This window comes from Theropithecus gelada, chromosome 1 (assembly GCF_003255815.1).
Source record: "Theropithecus gelada isolate Dixy chromosome 1, Tgel_1.0, whole genome shotgun sequence".
NCBI lineage: Eukaryota > Metazoa > Chordata > Mammalia > Primates > Cercopithecidae > Theropithecus > Theropithecus gelada.
Window position 1 is genome coordinate 49,268,763 of NC_037668.1, and position 22,011 is coordinate 49,290,773.

The following is a 22,011-nucleotide window of genomic DNA, read 5'->3' on the forward strand; positions in this document are numbered from 1 at the left end:
AATCCCATCTCCACTAAAAAAAAACACAAAAATTAGCTGGATGTGGTGGTACACACATGTAATCCGAGCTACTTGGGAGGCTGAGACACGAGCATCTATTGAGCCCAGGAGGAAGAGGCTGCAGTGAGCCGAGATTGTGCTACTGCACTCCAGCCTGAGCAACAGAGCGAGACTGTCTCAAAAACAAAAAACAAAGCTGGGCACAGTGGCTCACACTTGTAATCCCAGCACTTTGGGAGGCCGAGGCAGGAGAATTAACTGAGGTCAGGAGTTCAAGACCAGCCTGGTCAACATGGTAAAACCCCACCTCTACTAAAAATACAAAAATTAGCCAGGTGTGGTGGTGAGCACCTGTAATCCCTGCTACTCGGGAGGCTGGGGTACAAGGATAGCTTGAACTGAGGAGGCAGAGGTTGCAGCGAGCAGAAATCATGCCACTGCACTCCAGCCTGGGTGACAGAGCGAGACTCTTTAAAAAACAACAACAACAAAAAACAACTTTAAAAGACACGGCGGGCATAGTGGCTCAAGGCGGGGTGTGGTGGTTCACGCCTGTAATCCCAGCACTTTTGGAGGCCGTGGTGGGCGGTTCACAAGGTCGGGAGTTCAAGACCGGCCTGGCCAACATGGTGAAACCCCGTCTGTCTCTACTAAAAATACAAAAATTAGCCGGGCATGGGAGAACACGCCTGTAATCCCAGCTACTCGGGAGGCTGAGGCAGGAGAATCACTTGAACCCAGCAGATGGAGGCTGCAGTTAGCTGAGATCATGTCACTGCACTCCAGCCTGGGCAACTGAGTGAGACTCCGTCTGGGAGGAAAAAAAAAAAGAAATAGAATTAGCAACCGTGTTTTGTGGACATCATGAGGCAGCCAGGACTGTCCACATACACTCCCCAAAGGCAAGAGCCTACCTGTATTAAAGCAACAACAGCAATCATGACTACAGTGTCTAGTCATGATTTTTTAAAGTTCAGTTAATGTGGACTTGGGATCTCAAGCACAGCAATTTACACTCAAGTGAAGAATACAAAACCCTAGAATTTCAGAGTTGAAAGTTTTAATGAGCTAGTGCAGAGGACGGAACAGAAAGTATGGATCTTAAGAGCCCAGAAGACCAAAGTCTTATCTTCTTTAAGTTATTAACTTATTGCTTCTCAGCTCCAAATCCACCCTTCTTTGCTTGCTCATTGATGAGAGATGGGCTCTGCAAATACTTGTCCTTTGCCAGTTATCAAGAAGGTAAGGCTTATCAGTGAAGGGCACTGCAGGGTTTAGTTGTGCCTCCTCACCAGCCTGCTGCAGGTCAGCTTCCTCCAGGGCTCCAGGTTCCTGCACCTAACAGTGGTCAGCAGCTTCCCCAGCACCTCTTTTAATAGCTTCACAGTACAGTGCCTCCAGTGAGGCACTTCCTCTCGAATGACCACCCTGTGAACGGCCTCCCAGATACTTTTTCAGGTGACTCTGTAGGGGGTTCCAGGGCCCAGCACCTTCTCATGGACAGTTTCCAGTAGGGATGCCCAGGGAGGCATCTCAGCACCTTTTCAGCCACCCAGTGCATCCCAGCAGTATCCAAAGAGGTCTGGATCTCAAGCCTGGGCCATGGGGGTGGCAGACTGTCCGTTGGATGTTCTCTTTCAGCCCAGGGATACAGGTTGCTCCCTGTATCTGCTGTCCTTGTATTCTTTAAAATCCTCTTTAACTTTTATCAACCAATTCCTCATTTCTCTAATTTCCTGTTATTAATTCTCAACTTTCCCTTTTCAAATTATTCTATCTTCTAATTGGACTCTAAATATTTATCTCTTTACTGCCAACTGTGGCTTTCAGCAAGTCAATACATCATCTTCAAAATAAAGATAAAATATTACTCCTTGGGCTGCAAAAGCACTGCAGGCCAGTAAAAGCTATTTAAGGCCGGGAGCTGTGGCTCATGCCTTCCCAGCACTTTGGGAGACCAAGGAAGGTGGATCGATTGAACCCAGGAGTTTGAGACCAGCCTGGGCAACATGGTAAAACGCTGCCTCCAAAAAAAAATACAAAAATTAGCAAGAGGTGGTGGTGCACGCCTGTAGTTCCAACTACTTGGGGGGCTCTGGCAGGAGGACTGCTTGAGCCTGGGAGGTTGACGCTGCAGTGAGCTGTGTTTGCACCAGCCTGGGCGAAAAAGTGAGACCCTGTCTCAAAAAACAAACAACTAACAAAAGAAAACCTTTTCTGTTCAAATTATTGTGTGGCTTCTGTCTTCTAATCAGACTGAATATTTATATCCTTACTACCAACTGTGGCTTTCAGCAAGTCAATATATCATCTGTAAAATAAAGATAAAATGTTACTCCTTGGGGTGGAAAGGCTTTGCAGGCTGGTAAAAGCTATTCAAGGCATGGCACCATGGTTCATGTCTGTAAGTCAGCACTTTTGGAGACCGAGACAGGAGGATTGATTGAGGCCAGAAGTTCAAGACCAGCCTGGGCAACAGAGAAGACTGTCTCTATAAAAAAAATAAGTTTAAGCTAGGCACGGTGGCTCACGTCTGTAATCCCAACACTTTGGGAAGCTGAGGCGGGCGGATCACCTGAGGTTGGGAGTTCCAGACCAGCCTGACCAACATCGAGAAACCCCGTCTCTACTAAAAATACAAAATTAGCCGGGCGCAGTGGTGCATGCCTGTAATCCCAGCTACTCAGGAAGCTGTGGCAGGAGAATTGCTTGAACCTGAAAGGTGGAGGTTGCGGTGAACCGAGATTGTGCCATTGCACTCCAGCCTGGGCAACAAGAGTGAAACTGTCTTAACAAAAAAAAAATTAAGTTTAGGCCAGACACAGTGGCTCACACCTGTAGTCCCAGCACTTTGGAAGGCCGAGGCAGCCAGATCACTTGAGGTCAGGAGTTTGAGACTAGCCTGGCCAACATAGTAAAACCCTGTCTCTACTAAAAATACAAAAATTAGCCGGGCGTGTGGGCGGGCGCCCATAATCCCAGCTACTCGAGAGGCTGAGGCAGGAGAATCGCTTCAGCGCAGGAGGCAGAGGCTGCAGTGAGCCAAGATGGCGCCACTGCACTCCAGCTTGGGAAACAGAGTAAGACTCAAAAAAAAAAAAAAAAAAAAGTTAAAAAAATGTTCAGGAAGAGAGCTCTCCCCCACCCCTTTCACCCACCTTTTTCTTCTTGGATGCCGTCTCCCAACACGTAGTCACTACAAGTGCTTGGACATAAGTAGAGTGCCTGCCGAAGCTCCAAGTTGAGAAACCACACCTGAAGAAATGTGTTGACGTAACAAGTGGCTCCGAGGTTAGTCAGGCCCACAAACGAGTTCTACAAAATACAAAATTTATCATTATAAAATCCACTGTCCTTTAAACAACACATTTCTAAGCATTATTCTTAAATTTTCAGATTAAAAATTTGTAAGACCGTCACAACCAACATGGTATAGCCACCTTAAGTTTCTCTTGGCTGGAAGTAGGGCATAATTTTCATGAAAGCCCCATTTTGGGTTGACCACAGGAGTGAAAAAGACTTCGGACAGCATCACTGCTCATCTCTAGCATATCGTCTTCTCCAGCCACTTAAATCTAAAATTAGAACAGTGGATTCTAGAAAAGATCGGTTTTGAAAAAGCGTACATAGGTTTTATGTTTGCTGTATTTCTAAACTGCCAGCATTCAGTAGAATGACCAAGTAAAACTTATGCAGAAAACTTCCTTTATATTCTAGAGATTTTAAAGATTGGGGGTGGTAGAGGGAACTGGCTGCAACTTTTTCCAAAGATAAGGTTGGGAATTCCTGACCTTACAAAGAATTATTCTTTTATTAAAATATCTATACAACAAACTTGGCTATTTCGTGAACGCTAAGCTTTATGTTTAGAAAATTTAATGTATATTTTTAAAAAGCAAAATTATATATAAAATACAAGCCCTAGAAAGCAAAATGCTATCATCGTGAGTTTGTTCCCTTGAATTACCATCTCCTTTAAAGAGGCTTTAAGATTTCGAAATAAAACATGCAATGTTAAAGCAAACATAGAATCAGCATTCAAACTAAAACTATTATTTAAAGGCTTACTGAATTACGCAGCTGCCTGTTCTAAAGCATATCATTAAGAAGTGTTCCAATTCAAGTGGCTTAGAGCCTTAAGTTCTACTACTTATCTTAAAGCTGCACAGGTTACCTGAAATCAGTAGAGCTTTCTGATCACAGGCCCAAAACAAAAGCAAAAACAAAAACAAAAAAATAGCATAATAGCAATCGCTTAAAAAAATGATGGTTTACCTTTTTTCTCCTCTCACAGTTGGGATCATCGATGTTATGAAAACTATTTTCATCTATTTCTCCTAACCAAATATGCTCACCAATACCAACCAAGCAATTCGGATTTCCTTTGCAGTTTCGTCTAAGGAAAAAAAAAAAAAGTTTAACTTTTAAAAGACCATAGTTTCATGAGAGACAAACAAATTAAAACTACAATGAGATACCACTTCTCACCTATAAATTAGCAAAACTGAGAAAGTATAAGACACTCATTTTTTGAGGCTGTCGAGAAGCAAGCATGCATATCCTGCTGGAAGAAATGCAATTGCTGACAAAACCACATAGACAACTACCTTTAGACCTAGCAATCTCATTTCTGAGGATTTATCCTTCCTTAGGCTATACCTCCAACAACGTAAAATCTCATGCATAAGGTTATTTATTACAGCACTGTCTGTTAATCACAAAATATTGGAAGCCACTGAAATGCCCAAACACAGACGATATGGTACATCTATATGGCAGAGTACTATGCAACTGTAAAACACACACACACGCAAAAAAAAACATACACACACAGCATGAAAAAGATCTCTATGAACAGATACGAAGTAATTTATAAATCCAGGACACATTATTAAGTAAAAAAAGCAAAATGCAAAGGAGTATCTGTAGTATACTGTTATATGTAAGAAATATATAAGAAAATACATGTGCACATATATTGGCTTATTTTGAACAAAAAGAAACACAGAAAGGAAAAACCAGAGACTAATGAAACTGGTTACCTACAGAGCATGAGTGGGAATAAGGTTAAAAAAAAAATGTACCTTTTTGGCCGGAGGCACGGTGGCTCACACCTGTAATCCCAGCACTTTGGGAGGCCAAAGCAGGTGGATAACAAGGTCAGGAGTTCGAGACCAGCCTGAAACCCTGTCTCTACTAAAAATACAGAAATTAGCCAGGTGTGGCGGTGCGGGCCTGTAATCCAGCTACTTGGGAGGTTGAGGCAGGAGAATCGCTTGAACCCAGGACACGGAGGTTGCAGGAAGCCAAGACTGCACCACTACACCCTGGCCTGAGCGACAGAACAAGACTCTGTCTCGGAAAAAATGAATGAATGAACGAATAAAAAGGAAATGTACCTTTTCGTATAATGCACAATTTGGGACCATGTGAGTGTTTCTCATACTACTTCACGCACGCACACAAACGAAAATAAATCAACTGGCTAGGCATGGTGGCCCACGCCTGTAATCCCAGTCCTTTGGGAGGCCAAGGCAAGAGGATCACTTGAGGTCAGGAGTTTGAGACCAGCCTGGCCAACATGGTGAAACCCTGTCTCTACTAGAAATACAAAAATTAGCCAGGCATGGTGGTACACGTCTGTAATTCCAGCTACAGGCTGAAGACTGGAGGTTGATGCAGGAGAATTGCTTGAACCCAGGAGGTGGAGGTTGCAGTGAGCCGAGATTGTGCCACTGTACTCCAGCATGGGCAACAGAGCGAGACTGTCTCAAAAAAAAAAAAAAAAAAATTAATAAGGATGTCAGGAACCCTAACTAAATTCAAAACAGAGACCATATTTCAACTAACTAAAAGATCCAGACTGAAGGGAAGGCAGGAGTGGGGGAGGGGTAGGGAAGGGTGTGACTGACCAAAGTAACTTGAACAGTCATCAAGCTCATTTAGTAGTACCCTCTGGCTAAAGACAAAAGGAACAAATATCCAACTCTAATTAGTAGGCTTCTTTTCCATAGAGACATGGGTTAATAATTCTGAAACACAGATCCTGACTTCTAAATATTATCCAGTAAAAGAATCCAGTGCTCCTTGGAGAAATAAATGGCTGATTCCAAGGCCAGGGCAGTCAGTGAAATTAGAAAATGAACCTACAACATCTTACCCTGTCCTAAAAGGATGTACTGAAAGAGTGATGGAGACATGTTAAAAGAACACAAGAGCTGGCTGGAAGGGGAGGTCCCACTGGTCAAATTTGGCAACAAAATTTAGCAACAAAATAAGCAATAGTATAAAGTAAGAATCCATCACTTCATGGTGAGATGGATGGAAGAAAAATCTCTTCCTTTTAGGAAAAAACCAACTACCAAAGTGGAAGGAACGACAGAATTAAAAATCTCCATTTGACATACATCAGATTCAGAAAAGAAAAAGAATCAGGAAAGAATCATCACGGATGCTAAAGTAGGCAAGTTGGAGAAATAACAACATTTACAATGTCTCAAAGTATCTCAGCACAAGTTAATTACAAAGGGAAAGATAGAAACGTTCAGTGGAGAAACCTGGCAGACACTACCTTAACCAAATACTTAAATTTAACACACCCAGTAATGAATCTAATTGACACCACACACCTTCTGGTATAATGCACAGCACAGAATCCCTTCTGTGATGTTCTGGCCAAAAATGCATGGCCTTAATTGAATCATGAGGAAACATTAGACCAAACCAACTCAAGGGACTTTCTACAAAATAAGTCACTGTCATGAAATACAAAGAAAGATCCACTAACCGTTCCAGATTAAAGGAAACCGAAGAGACACAACTGAATGTAACATACGCTTAGCTTTTCTTTTGCTATAATGGAACATTACAGGACAAAGTTCTGCGCATCTCTGTAGGATGCCCACTAAAGGATTACCGGTAACAGTAAAAGACTGGAAATTCATACGGAAGTAATAAAATAAATTACAATATAACCAAACAATTAAAAACTACTGCTGTCATAAAATAAAAAGGTAAGCCGGGCACAGTGGCTCATGCCTGTAATCCTAGCATTCTGGAAGGCCCAGGCGGGTGGATCACAAGGTCAGGAGTTCGAGACCAGCCTGGCCACCATGGTAAAACCTCATCTCTACTAAAAATACAAAAATTAGCCAGGTGTGGTGGAGGGCGCCTGTAATCCCAGCTACCCAGGAGGCTGAGGCAGGAGAAATCACTTGAAACTAGAAGGCAGAGGCTGCAGTGAGCTGAGATCATGCCACTGCACTCCAGCCTGGGAAACAAGAGCGAAACTCCATCTCAAAAAAAATAAAAATAATAATTAATAAATAAAAAGGTAGGGAAAGTTTTTAATGTTGTGATATATAACGGTATCATTAGTTGAAAAAAGGAAGGTGGGCCAGGCATGGTGCATCCCAGCACTTTGGGAGGCTGAGGCAGGCGGATAAACTGAGGTCAGGATTTCAAGACCAGCCTGACCAACATGGAGAAACCCTGTCTCTACTAAAAATACAAAATCAGCCGGGCATGGCGGCGCATGCCTGTTAATCCCAGCTAGTCGAGAGGCTGAGGCAGGAGAATTGCTTGAGCCTGGGAGGTGGACGTTGTGGTGAGATCATGCCACCGCACGCCAGCCTGGGCAACAAGCGTGAAACTTTGTCTTAAAAAAAAAAAGGAAGGTACAAAATGTTGCCATTTTTAAAAATTTACAAATGGGGTAAACACACCTGTTTGTTTAGATAGAAAAGTATGCTATAAAGTAGAAACAACTTTATCGGCAAAGATTATCTCTGTACTTGCCAGATGTAAGTCAGAAGTAAACAACACTCTGAACTTCCTTTTTTTTTTTTTTTGAGACTCCCACACTGAAGTGGCACATTCATGGCTCATTGCAGCCTCTACATCCTGGACTTAAATGATCCTCCAGCCTCAGCCTCTGGAGTAGCTGGGACCACAGGTGCATGCCACCATTCCTGGATAATTTTTTAATTTTTTTTTGTAGAGACAGGGTCTCGCCATGTTGCCCAGGCGGACCCCATCCCTTTTATATCTTTCAGGCTTTGAACAATAAAATGTACTACATATTCCAAAAATAAGTAAATAATTGTTTTAATGTTGTTTAAACATACTATCTTCTAAAATATAAAAATGAAGCTGGGTGTTGTGGCACATGCTTAAAATGCCAGCTATTCAGGAGGCTCAGGCAGAAGATGGCCTAAGCCCAGGAGTTGGAGGCTACAATGAACTATGATTGCACCTGTGAACAGCCACTGCACTACAGCCTGGGCAACAAAGTGAGACCCTGTCTCTATTTTAAAACTTTTGAAATAATAAAAATGAAAACTGAAGTTCGACCAATTTAAGGACAGTTTTGTCAGCTTATGTCAAAGCCAGGAGGGAAAAAAGCTTATTAATGAAATAAAAGTAGAACCCATCCACTGTGGGGAGAAGCAGCTAGGGTTTTTAGTGCTTATAACTTACCTCTAATGGGAAAGGTCTACTATAAAAGAGTTAAAGAAACAAAACTGACCAGGCACGGTGGCTCCTGCCTGTAATCCCAGCACTTTGGGGGGCCAAGGTGGGCAGATCACTCGAGGTCAGGAGTTTAAGACCAGCCTGGCCAACATGCAAAACCCCGTCTCTACTAAAAATACAAAAATTTGCCAAGCGTGGTGGTGTGTGCATGTAATCCCAGCTACTCGGGAGGCTGAGGTGAGAGAATCGCTTGAACCAGGGAGACGGGGCTTTGCAGTGAGCTGTGATCGCACCACTGCATTCCAGTCAGGCTGGGCAACAGAGCGAGACTCTGTCTCAAAAAAAAAGAAAGAAAAGAAAAGAAAAAAGAAAAGAAAAGAACGCTGATTCTGGGACTGAGAAAAGTAACATTAAATCTTTCCTGGGAACAGTGACAAGGATATATTAGGAAGGTTCTTTTGAAAGAAAACTACAGCTAGTGGCAATGGACTCTCTCAAGGGTCTTTGGGAGATAGGAAAAAACAGTGTCAGTAACCATGGTGAAAACACACCTCTAAAACAAAGTAGGCACTTATTTTATCAATTCTTTCAACTCTGCTTTTCAAAGGTGTAACATCAAGTCTTGTTTGTTCACTCCCTCCTCTTGGACAAGTGGGTGGTAAACATGTTTCACATGACTTGGCTGGGGAGGCAGACACTCCCATGGCTCAAACACATACATGATTCTCAGAAAATAGTTCCAGTGGATCTGGTCAGATTTTAGTTTTCAGTTCCTGATAGCAAAATAATTCAGACAATGAACAAAAGGTAGGCTCTCCCTGTCCTCACCTCTACCACTCCCCACCCAAAAATCACGCATACTTAATTGGTTCTAAAGCTGGCATCAAAAGGCAAACACAACCTATGGCCTAAATATTACCACAATAAGACTTTCAAAAGCTACTATGAGAAGCTGGGAGCAATCTGTATTATTAGGCCCCAGAACACTGGCGTTGTTCTTTTTAAATTTTCTTAATTGCTTGCTAGGTATTACTGAGTAAGTCTTCAGTTGGCTAGAACACCATCACAGCAGAATGCCAAGTGCAGGTGACCTGTGATAGCCTACCACCCCCGGCCAAACCTATGGCTTCCGAGCCTCTATGGCCACACTTCAGGTGGGAACCAAAAAGCCAAAGGCGGTGCTTTGCATTAAAAAGGCTTGGACTTTCTAAATGTCTAAATTGTTGCTAAGCCTTTCATAAACAGCCCAATATGAGGCGGGGCGGGGGGAGGGGGGGCGGTGTTGTGTTTGTTCTCTTAGTTGGAGAGGTAAATAATCTACTTAACACACACAATAACAGCCGGGCGCAGTGGCTCACGCCTATAATCCCAACACTTTGGGAAGCCAAAGCGGGCGGATCACTGAGGTCAGGAGTTTGAGCCCAGCCTGGCCAACATGGAGAAACCCCGTCTCTATTAAATATACAAAAAATTAGCCGGGCATGGCGGCACATGCCTGTAATCCCAGCTACTCAGGAGGCTGATGCAGGAGAATCGCTTGAACCCGGGAGGTGGAGGTTGCAGTGAGCCAAGATCACGCCACTGCACTCCAGCCTGGTCAACTAGAGAGAAACTCTATCAGAAAAGAAAAGAAAAGGACAGACACAAATCACAGTTCTAATTATAAGCTGTTATTTCTAAAGCCAGCCTTAGCAGCACAGCAGAATGCCAACTACAGAGGGCTGTAGCCTCTCCCATTCGTCATTCTCCAATGCCCCTAACTCCATTTTATCCCTCATTAGGAGTAGGCCCCAGGTGTCAAGGATCATTTACCATCATGTGTATGTATGCCAATTTCCTTACAGTAGAAAAATAGTTTCGTGTACTTGTGTCTATCAACTATAAAGACAGATCAAGGAGGCTGAGTGTTTCACAAAATATAAGACAGTGTCAGGTAGCAGTGGTTCACACCTGTAGTCCTAGCATTTTGAGAGGCTGAGGCAGGCAGATCACTTAAGGCCAGGAATTTGTCACCAGCCAGGCCAACATGGCAAAAAACCGTCTTTACTAAAAATACAAAAAATTAGCCGGGCGTGGTGGCACATGCCTGTAGTCCCAGCTGCTCAAGAAGTTGAGATAAGAGAATTGTTTGAACTCCGGAGGCAGAGGTTGCAGTGAGCTGAAATCACACCACTGCACTCCAGCCTGGGCATCAGAGAGAGACCTTATCTCCAAAAAAAAATTTTAAAAAGCCCAGGCCCAGTGGCTCATGCTTGTAATCCCAGCACTTTGGGAGGCCGAGGCTGGTGGATCATGAGGTCAGGAGTTCAAGACAAACCTGGCCAAGATGGTGAAACCCTGACTCTACTAAAAATACAAAACTTAGCCGGGCATGGTGGCAGGCGCTTGTAATCTCAGCTACTTTGGAGACTGAGGCAGAGAATTGCTTGAACCCGGGAGGCGGAGGTGGCAGTGAGCCGAGATCATGCCACTGCACACCAGCCTGGGCAACAGAGTGACACTCTGTCTCAAAATAAAAAATAAAAAAAAAAGACAAGACTTGATTACACAGGCATGACTGATTGAATCACTGGCCACTGGAGATCAACAACCTTTAGCTCCTCTCCCCTCCCAGAGGTCAGAATAAAAGTTCTAACCCTCTCATCAAGTGGTTGGTTCTCCTGGCAACCAGCCTCTGTCTGGAGGCTACTAAGAGCTCCCAGCCATCAGTCATTTCATTAGCATACAAAAAGACACTTAATCACTTTGGAGATTCCAAAGGTTTTAGGAGCTGTGCCAGAAGTAGTACAAAGACTAAGCATATATTTCTTATAAATCAAAATATCATATAACCCTGCAGGGAAAATAACTAAAGAAAATATCCCAAAAATGTTAAATGACACCAACGTTTTTGTTTCAATAATTCTACTTCTGGGCACATGTCCACAAAACTTGAGTAATAACAGCACATTGGCAATGCCACAGCACAATAAGGAATTCAGATAACCCTAATGGGTACTTTGTTCCAAGACTGCACTAGATGAGAACAGGAAAGTGTTAGGCAGAGGATAGGCTCCAAAAGGTTTGGTTATGATGTGCTAGGCAGACATCTGCTGTGATTTTAGGCCGGAGACACACTTTGGCAGCACTAAAAAGGACAGACCGGGCCCGGCGCGGTGACTCACGTCTGTAATCCCAGCATTTTGGGAAGCTGAGGCAGGCGGATCGCTTGAGGTCAGGAGTTCGAGACCAGCCTGGCCAATATGGTGAAATCCTGTCTCTACTAAAAATTCAAACATTAGCCAGGCATGGTGGCGTGCGACTATAGTACCACCTACTTCAGAGACTGAGGCAGAAGACTCGCTTGAACCCAGGAGGCGGAGGTTGCAGTGAGCCGAGATCACACCACTGCATTCAAGTCTGAGTGACACAGCAAGACTCTGTCTCAAAAAATAATAATAATAATAATAATGACAGCCCGAAGCTGAACAAGGCATGAGACATAACTCCAAAGCTAAACAAGGTGTGAGACATAACTAACAATTTTTCTCGTGGAAGATGAGGTCTTAAAAAGCCAATTCAGGCCGGGTGCGGCGGCTCATGCCTGTAATCCTAGCCCTTGGAAGGCTGAGGTGGGCGGATCACCTGAGACAGGAGAATCGTTTGAAACCAGGAAGCCAAGGTTGCAGTTAGCCGAGATCCCACTGCACTCCAGCCTGGGTGACAAAGTGAGACTCCATCTCCAAAAAAAAAGCCAATTCAGTGGGAATAGGAACGGAGGAAGTTCAAGCATATTGATGGGAATAAATCAATAGAACCTGGGGACTAATAAGATGCGACAGGCAAGAAAGAAAAGGAGAAATCTGGAATGATGCCCAAAATTGTAACAAAACGATTTTCCAGGCTGGATGCAGTGGCTCACACCCATAGTCTCAGCACTTTGAAAGGCTGAGGGGGGAAGGTCACTTGAGGCCAGGAGCTCAAGACCAGCCTGGCCAACATGGTAAAACCCTACTAAACTTCTACTAAAAATATAAAAATTAGCTGGGTGTGGTGGCGAATGCCTGTAATCCCAGCTACTCCAGAAGCTGTCACGAGAATCACTTGAACCTGGGAGGCAGAGGTTGCAGTGAGCCGAGATTATGGCACTGCACCCTAGCCTGGGTGACACAGCAAAAAAAAAAAAAATTTTCCACAAATCAAAATTTGTGTTCGGAGAGTAGAAAAGTAGTAGGCTAGGTATCAAAGGGTATGAAAGACTAAGTTTCTTCTATAATATATTGACTATAGGTAGGAGATACACTTTCAGTTCTGTTTTGGTAGATCTCCAAGGATCTGTCATTTAAGAGTATGCACGATGAGTGGAAAATATATAATCAAAGATTTCACAGTGGCTATGCAGTTCAAAGATTCATCCTTTGAATGGGAAAGGGGGTAGGGATTTTACTCCAAGTGGTCGTTTACAGATGTTCTGCTTCTTCTTCCTCATCACCTCTTAGTTTCTTAGTTTTTATTTATTTATTTATGAGATGGAGTCTCATTCCATTGCCCAGGCTGGAGTGCACTGCGACCTCTACCTAACTGGTTCAAGAGATTCTCCTGCCCCAGCCTCTTGAGACTCATGCCTGTAATCCTGGCACTTTGGGAAGCTGAGATGGGTGGATCACTTGAGGTCAGGACTTCAAGACCAGCCTGGCCAACATGGCAAAACCTTGTCTCTACTACAAATACAAAAATTAGCCGGTGTGGTGGCAGAAATCTATAATCCCAGCTACTTGAGAGGCTGAGGCAGGAGAATCGCTTGAACCCGGGAGGTGGAGGTTGCAGTGAGTCAAGATCGTGCCACTGCACTCCAGCCTGGGTGACAGAGCAAGACTCTGTCTCAAGAAAATACAGGCCGGGCGCGGTGGCTCAAGCCTGTAATCCCAGCACTTTGGGAGGCCGAGATGGGCGGATCACGAGGTCAGGAGATCGAGACCATCCTGGCTAACACGGTGAAACCCCGTCTCTACTAAGAAATACAAAAAATAGCCGGGCGAGGTGGCGGGCGCCTGTAGTCCCAGCTACTCGGGAGGCTGAGGCCGGAGAATGGCGTGAACCCGGGAGGCGGAGCTTGCAGTGAGCTGAGATCCGGCCACTGCACTCCAGCCTGGGCTACAGAGCGAGACTCCGTCTCAAAAAAAAAAAAAAAAAGAAAATACAAAAAACAAAACAAAAGAAAATCCATGGCCTCCTGGGCACTCAGGGTGTATAATACTCTACTCCCAGGCTCAGGTGATCTTCCCACCTCAGCCTTCCAAACAGCTGGGACCACAGGCATACCACTGCACCTGGCTAATTTTTTTAATTTTTTTTGTATTATTTGTAGCGATGGGGTTTACCCTCATTGCGCAAGCTGGGCTAGAATTCCTTGACTCAAGTGATCCACCCACCTCAGCCTCCCAAAGTCCTGGGATTATAGGCGTGAGCCACTGTGCCTGGGACCTTTTTTTTTTTGAGATGGAGTCTCGTCCTGTTGCCCAGGCTAGAGTGCAGTGGTGCAGTGGCTCAATCTCAGCTCACTGCAACCTCTGCCTCCCGTTTTCAAGCGATTCTCCTGCCTCAGCCTCCCAAGTAGCTGAGACGACAGGCACACCCCACCGTGCCCGGCTAATTTTTGTATTTTTAGTAGAGATGGGGTTTCACTATGTTGGCCAGGCTGGTCTCGATCTCCTGACCTCGTGATCTGTCCACCTTGGCCTCCCAAAGTGCTTAAAACACTGAAGTACAGATTTTCCTGAAAGCAAAAATAAAGGAGAACCAAGATAATATAAATTCTAGGTTCTAGTTACTAAAAACTTTACAGTGATTTTCATGTAATGCCTCATGGCATTACTGTATCAAGGTCTCATAAATTAGACATGCGAGAAATAAGCAAATCTAAAAACAGGTCACGCATGGTGGCTCATGCCTGTAATCCCAGCACTTTTGGAGGCCAAGGCAGAAGGATTGCTTGAGCCCAGGAGTTCAAGGCCATCCTGGGCAACATGGTGAGACCCTATCTCTACAAAGAAAAAAAATTTTTTAATGAGCCAGGTGGAGTGGCACATGTGGGTGGTTCCAGCTATTGGGGAGGCTAAGACAGGAGGACCTGTTTGAGCCCAGGAGGTCGAGGCTACAGTGAGCTGCTCATGCCAGCCAGCTCTAGCTTGGATGACAGAACGAGGCTCTCTCAAAAAAACAAATAAACAATAAAAACAAAGCAACCACAAAGAGGACACTTAGCACTTACGTACTATTTTCCTAGAACTCCTCTGCCATATATGTATAGAGAAGTCGGGCATAAAAGGTTTGGGAAACAACTGACAAAGCAAAATAAAACTCAACACCAAAGTTACATAAAACATCAAAGATGGAAAGCTTCTTAAATTGTTAGCAATCCTTTAAATAGTATAGTCAGTACTCAAAAAAAACCTAAATATATATATATATATATATATTTTTTTTTTTTTTTTGAGATAGAGTCTCACTCTCTTGACCAGGCTGGGGTGCAGTGGCATGATCTCAGCTCACCGCAACCTCCACCTCTCAAGTTCAAGCAGTTCTCCTGCTTCAGCTTCCCGAGTAGCTGCGATTACAAGCGTGCACCAGCACGCTTGGCTAATTTTTGTATTTTTAGTGGAGATAGGGTTTCACCAGGTTGGCCAGGCTGGTCTCAAACTCTTGACCTGAAGTGATCCGCCCACCTCAGCCTCCCAAAATGCTGAGATTACAGGCGTGACCCACTGCACCTGGCTTAAATGTATTTTAAAGCTTAAGAATCCAATCAACCTAGCAAACATGAAATAACTTCATTTTTTCCAAGCCTCCAAAGTTAGGGCCCACTAAACTGGGATTCAAACACTACAGAAAAAGGAGAACCAGCAAAGCAAAAATGATTTTTAAGGTGAGCCTACTTGGAAACACTAGAAATCTACTTTCTTTTTAAGAGACAGGGTCTTGCTGTGTTGCACAGGCTGGACTCAAACTCTTGGGCTCCAGCAATTCTCCCACCTCAGCCTCCCGAATAGCTGAGACTGCAGGTGTGTACCACCATGCCCAGTCTATAATCTTTCTAAAAGGCTACCTCCCAAATTGGTATTAAAGGGAAAATGTTCAGGGCAGGAGAGAACTAACTGGCAAGTCAAAAGGAGTTGCCCAGTCTAAAGAGGATTATTTAGCTATTCAAACTGTAACGATTTTTTTTTTTTCTTACAGTGGGACTTCTTGGTTCTCCAAGGATGATTTGAAATGTTTCTCAAGCTTTATACGATTTGGGAAACACTGGCCAAGCACTTGGGGAAAAAAAAAAAAAAACACACACACACACAGTATCTTTCAATTTTACTGGAAATCAAGATACCATTATTTACTTATAAATTTTCTTTTTCTTTTTCTTTTTTTTTTTGAGAAGGAATCCCCCTCTGTTGACCAGGCTGGAGTGCAGTGGTGTAATCTCGGCTCACTGCAACCTCCGCCTCCCGGGTTCAAGCGATTCTCCTCCCTCAGCCTCCTGAGTAGCTGGGATTACAGGCATGCGCCACCACGCCCAGCTAATTTTTGTATTTTTGGTACAGATGGAGTTTCACCATATTGGTCAAGCTGGTCTCTAATTTTTGTATTTTTAGTACATATGGAGTTTCACCATATTGGTCAAGCTGGTCTCGATCTCCTGACCTTGTGATCCGCCTGCCTCGGCCTCCCAAAGTGCTGGGATTACAGGTGTGAGCCACCGCACCCAGCCAAAAAGAGTTCAATTTAATACTCCGATGGCAAGAACACAAAGACAGGAACGTTCATATACCGCACACAGCTGGTAGGAGAAAACCCTGCAAAGGTAATGTATATCAAAAGCCTTCTCGACACACATTATGTTCATGCTATTTTCGCAATGTTTTTCTAAGAAAATAATTAGATGGGCAGATAGTATTTACTTACAAGATGTTCTCAATATTAAAAAAAGAGCCTCCCTCCCTTACAAAAAGGAAGAGGAAGTGGAGGAGGGGCAAGGAACACAACAAGAAGACAAAGGCAGGTAGACAAATGCCCAACAACAAACAGTTAAATGGTTCTTTAGGGTATGTAAAATGGAGTATTGCACAATGATTCCACCTTTCTGGGGGAGGCTGGATGCGGTGGCTCACAGCTGTAATCCCAGCACTTTGGGAGGCTAAGGAGGGAGCATTCCTGGAGCCTAGGAGTTCAAGGCAGCAGTGAGCTATGATCATCCCACTGCACTCCAGGCTGGGCAACAGAGTGAGACTGTCTCATAAACAAACAAACAAACAAAGTTTTTCAAACACACAGAAAACATAAGAATGTTTAGATCCAATATGAAGCTTTTCTTCTACTGTACTTCTTTTTTACATTGTCCCAAATGCAAGGCTAATTTTTTCTTAATGATTAGATCGCTACCTCAGGAAGCCAAGGGAAATGAATGAGGTATAAGAAGTTTGCAAAATACAAAAAAGTCTCAGCAGGTACCTCACTCAACTCCAACATGGAAAAAATTTCCAGCCCTACAGAGACTGAGCATCGCATCAAGTTCCTGATCGCTGTTTTCCAGGAGGATGCTGGAAAGGATGCCACAACCACAAACTCTCCAAAAGGGGAGCCCCTCAGTTTTGTGAATACAGAACTGGCTGCCCTCACGCAGAACCACAAGGACCCTGGTGTCCTTGACCACATGATGAAGAAACTACACCTCAACTGTGACAGGCAGTTAAGATTTTCAAAAATGGCTTAATCTTTTTTGTTTCCCTCACCTCAGACTGAAAAATTTCTTAATCTTATGGGCAGCATGGCCCTAGTTCACCATAAGCCATGACTGCTTTATCATGGCTACCTATTCCTAGAAGCAAATCTAAGGAACCCTTGGGTCTTGCCTTCAAGCCCCGCCCCTGTCAAGCCCCACCCCCTCTTTCCTTCAAGGCTCTCAGTCACCATCTCCTCCTCATGGCTCCCACACACCCTAAACCCAGCATACCCACTACCCATGCAGGCCACTGCTGCTAGTAGTAATAAAACAGTATTGTTTTGGTTTTGGTTTGTGTTTTGAGGCAGGGTTTTGCTCTATTGGCCAGGCTGTAGTGCAGCAGTAAAATCGTAACTCAGTGCAGCCTGGTCTTCCTGGCCTCAAGTTATCCTCCCGTCTTTGCCTCCCAAACTGCTGGGATTACTAGCATAAGCCACCGCACGTGGCCCAATATCATTTTTTAAAACACACACACAGTCTTGTCATGTATTTAATTTTAAGTAATTGTATTTGTTTTCCCCATGTATGTCTTCCTTTTGCTTAGAGTTGTTGCTTCTGCTAACATCAGATTCTCAGTCATTCAATCCTCTGCTACTTTGCTGAAGTCATAGAGATCAAGTAACCTCAAATTATTCCATGATCTTATTTCCCAACTGATGAGGAGTCAACTCCAGGTCTAAACATGAAAGATAAAGCAGGCCAGGCACGGTGGCTGACATCTGTAATCCCAGCACTTTGGGAGGCCAAGGCAGGCGGATCATGAGGTCAGGAGATCAAGACCATCCTGGCTAACATGGTGAAACCCCGTCTCTACTAAAAACACACAAAAAAATTAGCCAGGCGTTGTGGTGGGCACCTATAGTCCCAGCTACTCTGGAGGCTGAGCCAGGAGAATGGCGTGAACCCAGGAGGCAGAGCCTGCAGTGAGCTGAGATTGTGGCACTGCACTCCAGCCTGGGTGACAGAGGGAGACTCAGTCTCAAAAAAAAAGAAAGAAAGAAAGAAAGAAAGATAAAGCAATACAACTTATAGAAAATAACACAGGAGAATATTTAGGACCCTAAGGATGATAAATCTTTAAATCTTTATTTCATGGGAGCTACATGATGAGAACTTTGAACACAAAGAACAGAACAACAGACACTGGGGTCTTACTTGGGGGTGGAAGGTGGGAGGAGGGAGGGGAGCAGAAAAGATTTTTTTTTTGAGACAGGGTCTCACTGTCACCCAGGCTAGAGTGCAGTGCCAAGATCTCAGCTCACTGCAACCTCTACCTCCTAGGTTCAAGCAATTCTCCCACCTCAGCTTCCCAAGTAGCTGGGATTACAGGCATGCACCACCATATCTGGCTAATTTTTGTATATTTGTAGAGACAGGTTTTCGCCATGTTCCCCAGGCTGGTCTCAAACTCCTGGCCTCAAGTGATCCACCTACCTCAGCCTCTCAAAATGCTGGGATTAAAGGCATAAGCCACTGTGTCAGGCCTACAAAAAATTTTTGAATTAGCCAAGCATGGTGGTGAGTGTCTGTAGTCTCAGCTACTGGGGAAGCTGAAGTGGGAGGACCACCTAGACAGACCCCAGAGGTCGAGGCTGCAGTGAGCTGTGATCACACCATGTACTCCAGCCTGGGTGATGAAGTGAAATCCTGTTATCAAAAACAAAAAACAAAAAAGACACTAAAATATATATGCAGAATGTTCACTGCAGCTTTATTCATAATGACCAAATACACAAAAAAGTCAAAATGACCATCACTAGTAGAAAGGAATATAATATATAGTATATACTAACACACTGAAACAACATACAGCACTGCTGGTCCCATTGGTTCATGCTTATAATCCCTTCACTTTCGGAGGCCGAAGTGGGCAGATTGCTTGAGCCCAGGAGTTCCAGACCAGCCTGGGCAACATATTGAGATCTCATCCCCCACCAAAAAAAAAAAAATTGTACAGCACTAAAAGTGAACACACTACTGCTTACACATAAATTAATCTTATAAAGTTGAGTGAAAGAAAACAGAAGCAGAAGGAATGACAATGTATTTATATACATAAAGTTCAACATAGGCAAAATAATCTGCTGAATTCAAAGTAAGGGTAAGTGGTTCCCTTCAAGGAAGAGAGGTAGTAGTAACTGGTAGGAGAAAAATGGAAGATAAGGGTGTCTTGAAGTGCTAGTAATGTTTCGATCTTGGTGGTAGATACATGACAGATAAATTTCTTTTGTGATAATTAGTCAATCAAATGTTACTCTTTTTATTTTTTTTTCTGAGACAGAGCTCACTCTGTCGCCCAGGCTGGAGTGCAGTGGCATGATCTCGGCTCACTGCAACCTCTGCCTCCCAGGTTCAAGCAATTCTCCTGCCTCAGCCTTCTGAGTAGCTGGGACTACAGGCGCGCACCACCATGCCCTGCTAATTTTTTGTATTTTTAGTAGAGATGGGGTTTCACCATATTGGCCAGACTGGTCTCAAACTCCTGACCTCAGGTGATTCGCATGCTTCGGCCTCCCTAAGCCTTGAGATTACAGGGATAAGCCACTGCACCCAGCCAATCAAGTGTTATTCTTACGATTTGTGTGCTTTTTGTTTGTAAAAAAATAAATTTTCAAGCTGGGTACAGTGCCTCACGCCTGTAATCCCAGCACTATGAGACACTGAGGCAGATCACTTGAGGCCCGGAGTCGAAGACCAGCCTGGCCAAGATAGTGAAACCCCATCTCTACTAAACAATACAAAAAAATTAGCCAGGCACGGTGGCACATCCAAGCTACTCAGGTGGCTGAGGCACAAGAATCACTTGAACCCAGGAGGGGGAGGGTACAGTGAGCTAAGATCATGGCACTGCACTCCAGCTCAGGTGACAAAGCAAGACTGTCTCAAAAAACAATTAAAATACAAATAATTGTTTAAATACATTTTCAAAATCGAGACCATCCTGGCCAATATAGTGAAACCCCATCTCTACTGAAAATACAAAAAATAGCTGGGCGTGGTGGCACGCGCCTGTAGTTCCAGCTACTAGGGAGGCTGAGGCAGGAGAATCACCTGAAACCGGGAGGTGGAGGCTGAAGGGAGCGAAGATCATGCCACTGCAATCCAGCCTGGGCAACAGAGCGAGACTCCGTCTCAAAAAATAAATAAATTATTAGTAATTATTAATATATTAATTATCAATTTTATAATTCATAATTATAATTATGATTTTATAAGTATAAATTATAGTTAATATAATAATTATAAATTATTTATTTTTCATGAGAACCATGAGAAAAATTCTAAAAGGAATTTAGGTCTCACCTTATCAAATAGTTTTTAAATATTATAAAATAACTAGAATTGTGGCATCAGTACAGTTATTCAATGAAATTAATCAATGGCAAAAAAAATGGGGTTGAAAGGCTGGGCGCGGTGGCTCACACCTATAATCCCAACATTTCGGGAGGCCAAAGCAGGCTGATCACCTGAGGTCGAGAGGTCAAGAACAGTCTGACCAACACGGAGAAACCCCGTCTCTACTAAAAATACAAAATCAGCCAGGCGTGGTGGCACATGCCTGTAATCCCAGCTACTCAGGAGGATGAGACAGGAGAATCGCTTGAACCCAGGAGGTGGAAGATGCGGTGAGCCGAGATTGCGCCATTGCGCTCCAGCCTGGGCAATAAGAGCAAAACTCTGCCTCAAAAAAAAAAAAAAAAAATAGGGCTGAGAAATAAACCCAAGTAAACAGGGAATTTGCCATGTAATAAAGGTGGCTTTTTAACTGGTGAAGGAAAAGACTGAATTGTTCAATAAACGGTTTAAAACAATTGAGTAGCCATTTGGTAAAAAGTAAAATTAAAATATTGATGGATCCCTACCCCAATCCATAAATAAAATTAAATTATAAAAACATAAAGGTTGCATAAAAGTAAACCATCAGTACTAAAACAAAACATGAGTGAATATTTTTATAACCTCAGAATTGGGAAATCCAGAAACCATTAAAAAAAAGCATTCACAAATTTTACCACATAAAAAAATCAAAAACTAATGTACCAAAAGGAAAAAAAGCCCACAAAGTCCAAAAATACCGCAGAAAATATCTTCGACAGAAATAGTCAATAAACTAGGCCGGGCGTGGTGGCTCACGCCTATAATCCCAGCACTTTGGGAGGCCAAGGCAGGTGGATCATCTGAAGTAAGGAATTCAAGACCAGCCTGGCCAACGTGGTGAAACCGTCTCTACTGAAAATACAAACATTAGCCAGGAGTGGTGGCGCGCACCTGTAATCCCAGCTACTTGGAAGGCTGAAGTAAAGAATAGCTCGAACCTGGGAGGCAGAGGTTGCAGTGAGCTGAAATCGCACCATGGCACTCCAGCCTGGGAAACAGAGCGAGACTCCGTCTCAAAAAAGGAGAAAAAAGGAAAAAGAAAGAAATATTCAGCCAGGCACGGTGGCTCACGCCTATAATCCAGCATTTTGGGAGGCTGAGGTGGGCAGATCACATGGACAGGAGTTCAAGACCAGCCTGGCCAACATAGTGAAACCCCGTCTCTACAAAAATACAAAAATTAGTCAGACATAGTGGTGGGCACCTGTAGTCTCAGCTACTTGGGAGGCCGAGGCAGGAGAATCGCTTGAACCCAGGAGGCACAGGTTGCAGCGAGCTGAAATCACAACAGTGCACTCCAGCCTGGGTGACACCCTGAGACTCCGTCTCAAAAAAAAAAAAAAAAAAAAACAGAAATATTCAATAAGCTCTTGAAAATCAGTAAGAAAATGACCAACAATGCAGATCAC

At 43.7% G+C, this 22,011-nt stretch overlaps 1 protein-coding gene across 5 annotated transcripts in view; it reads right to left on the minus strand.

Annotated features, from left to right (window-relative positions):
* USP48 (ubiquitin specific peptidase 48) overlaps positions 1-22,011 on the minus strand; it is a 104,376-nt gene that overhangs the window by 71,455 nt on the left and 10,910 nt on the right. For all 5 annotated transcript variants that reach the window (XM_025400369.1, XM_025400376.1, XM_025400361.1 and 2 more), the window contains exons 2-3: positions 4,276-4,396; positions 3,159-3,315 (exon numbers count right to left, since the gene is read on the minus strand). In XM_025400369.1, the coding sequence (XP_025256154.1) occupies positions 3,159-3,315; positions 4,276-4,396 (278 nt within the window). The remainder of the gene's footprint in view (positions 1-3,158; positions 3,316-4,275; positions 4,397-22,011) is intronic.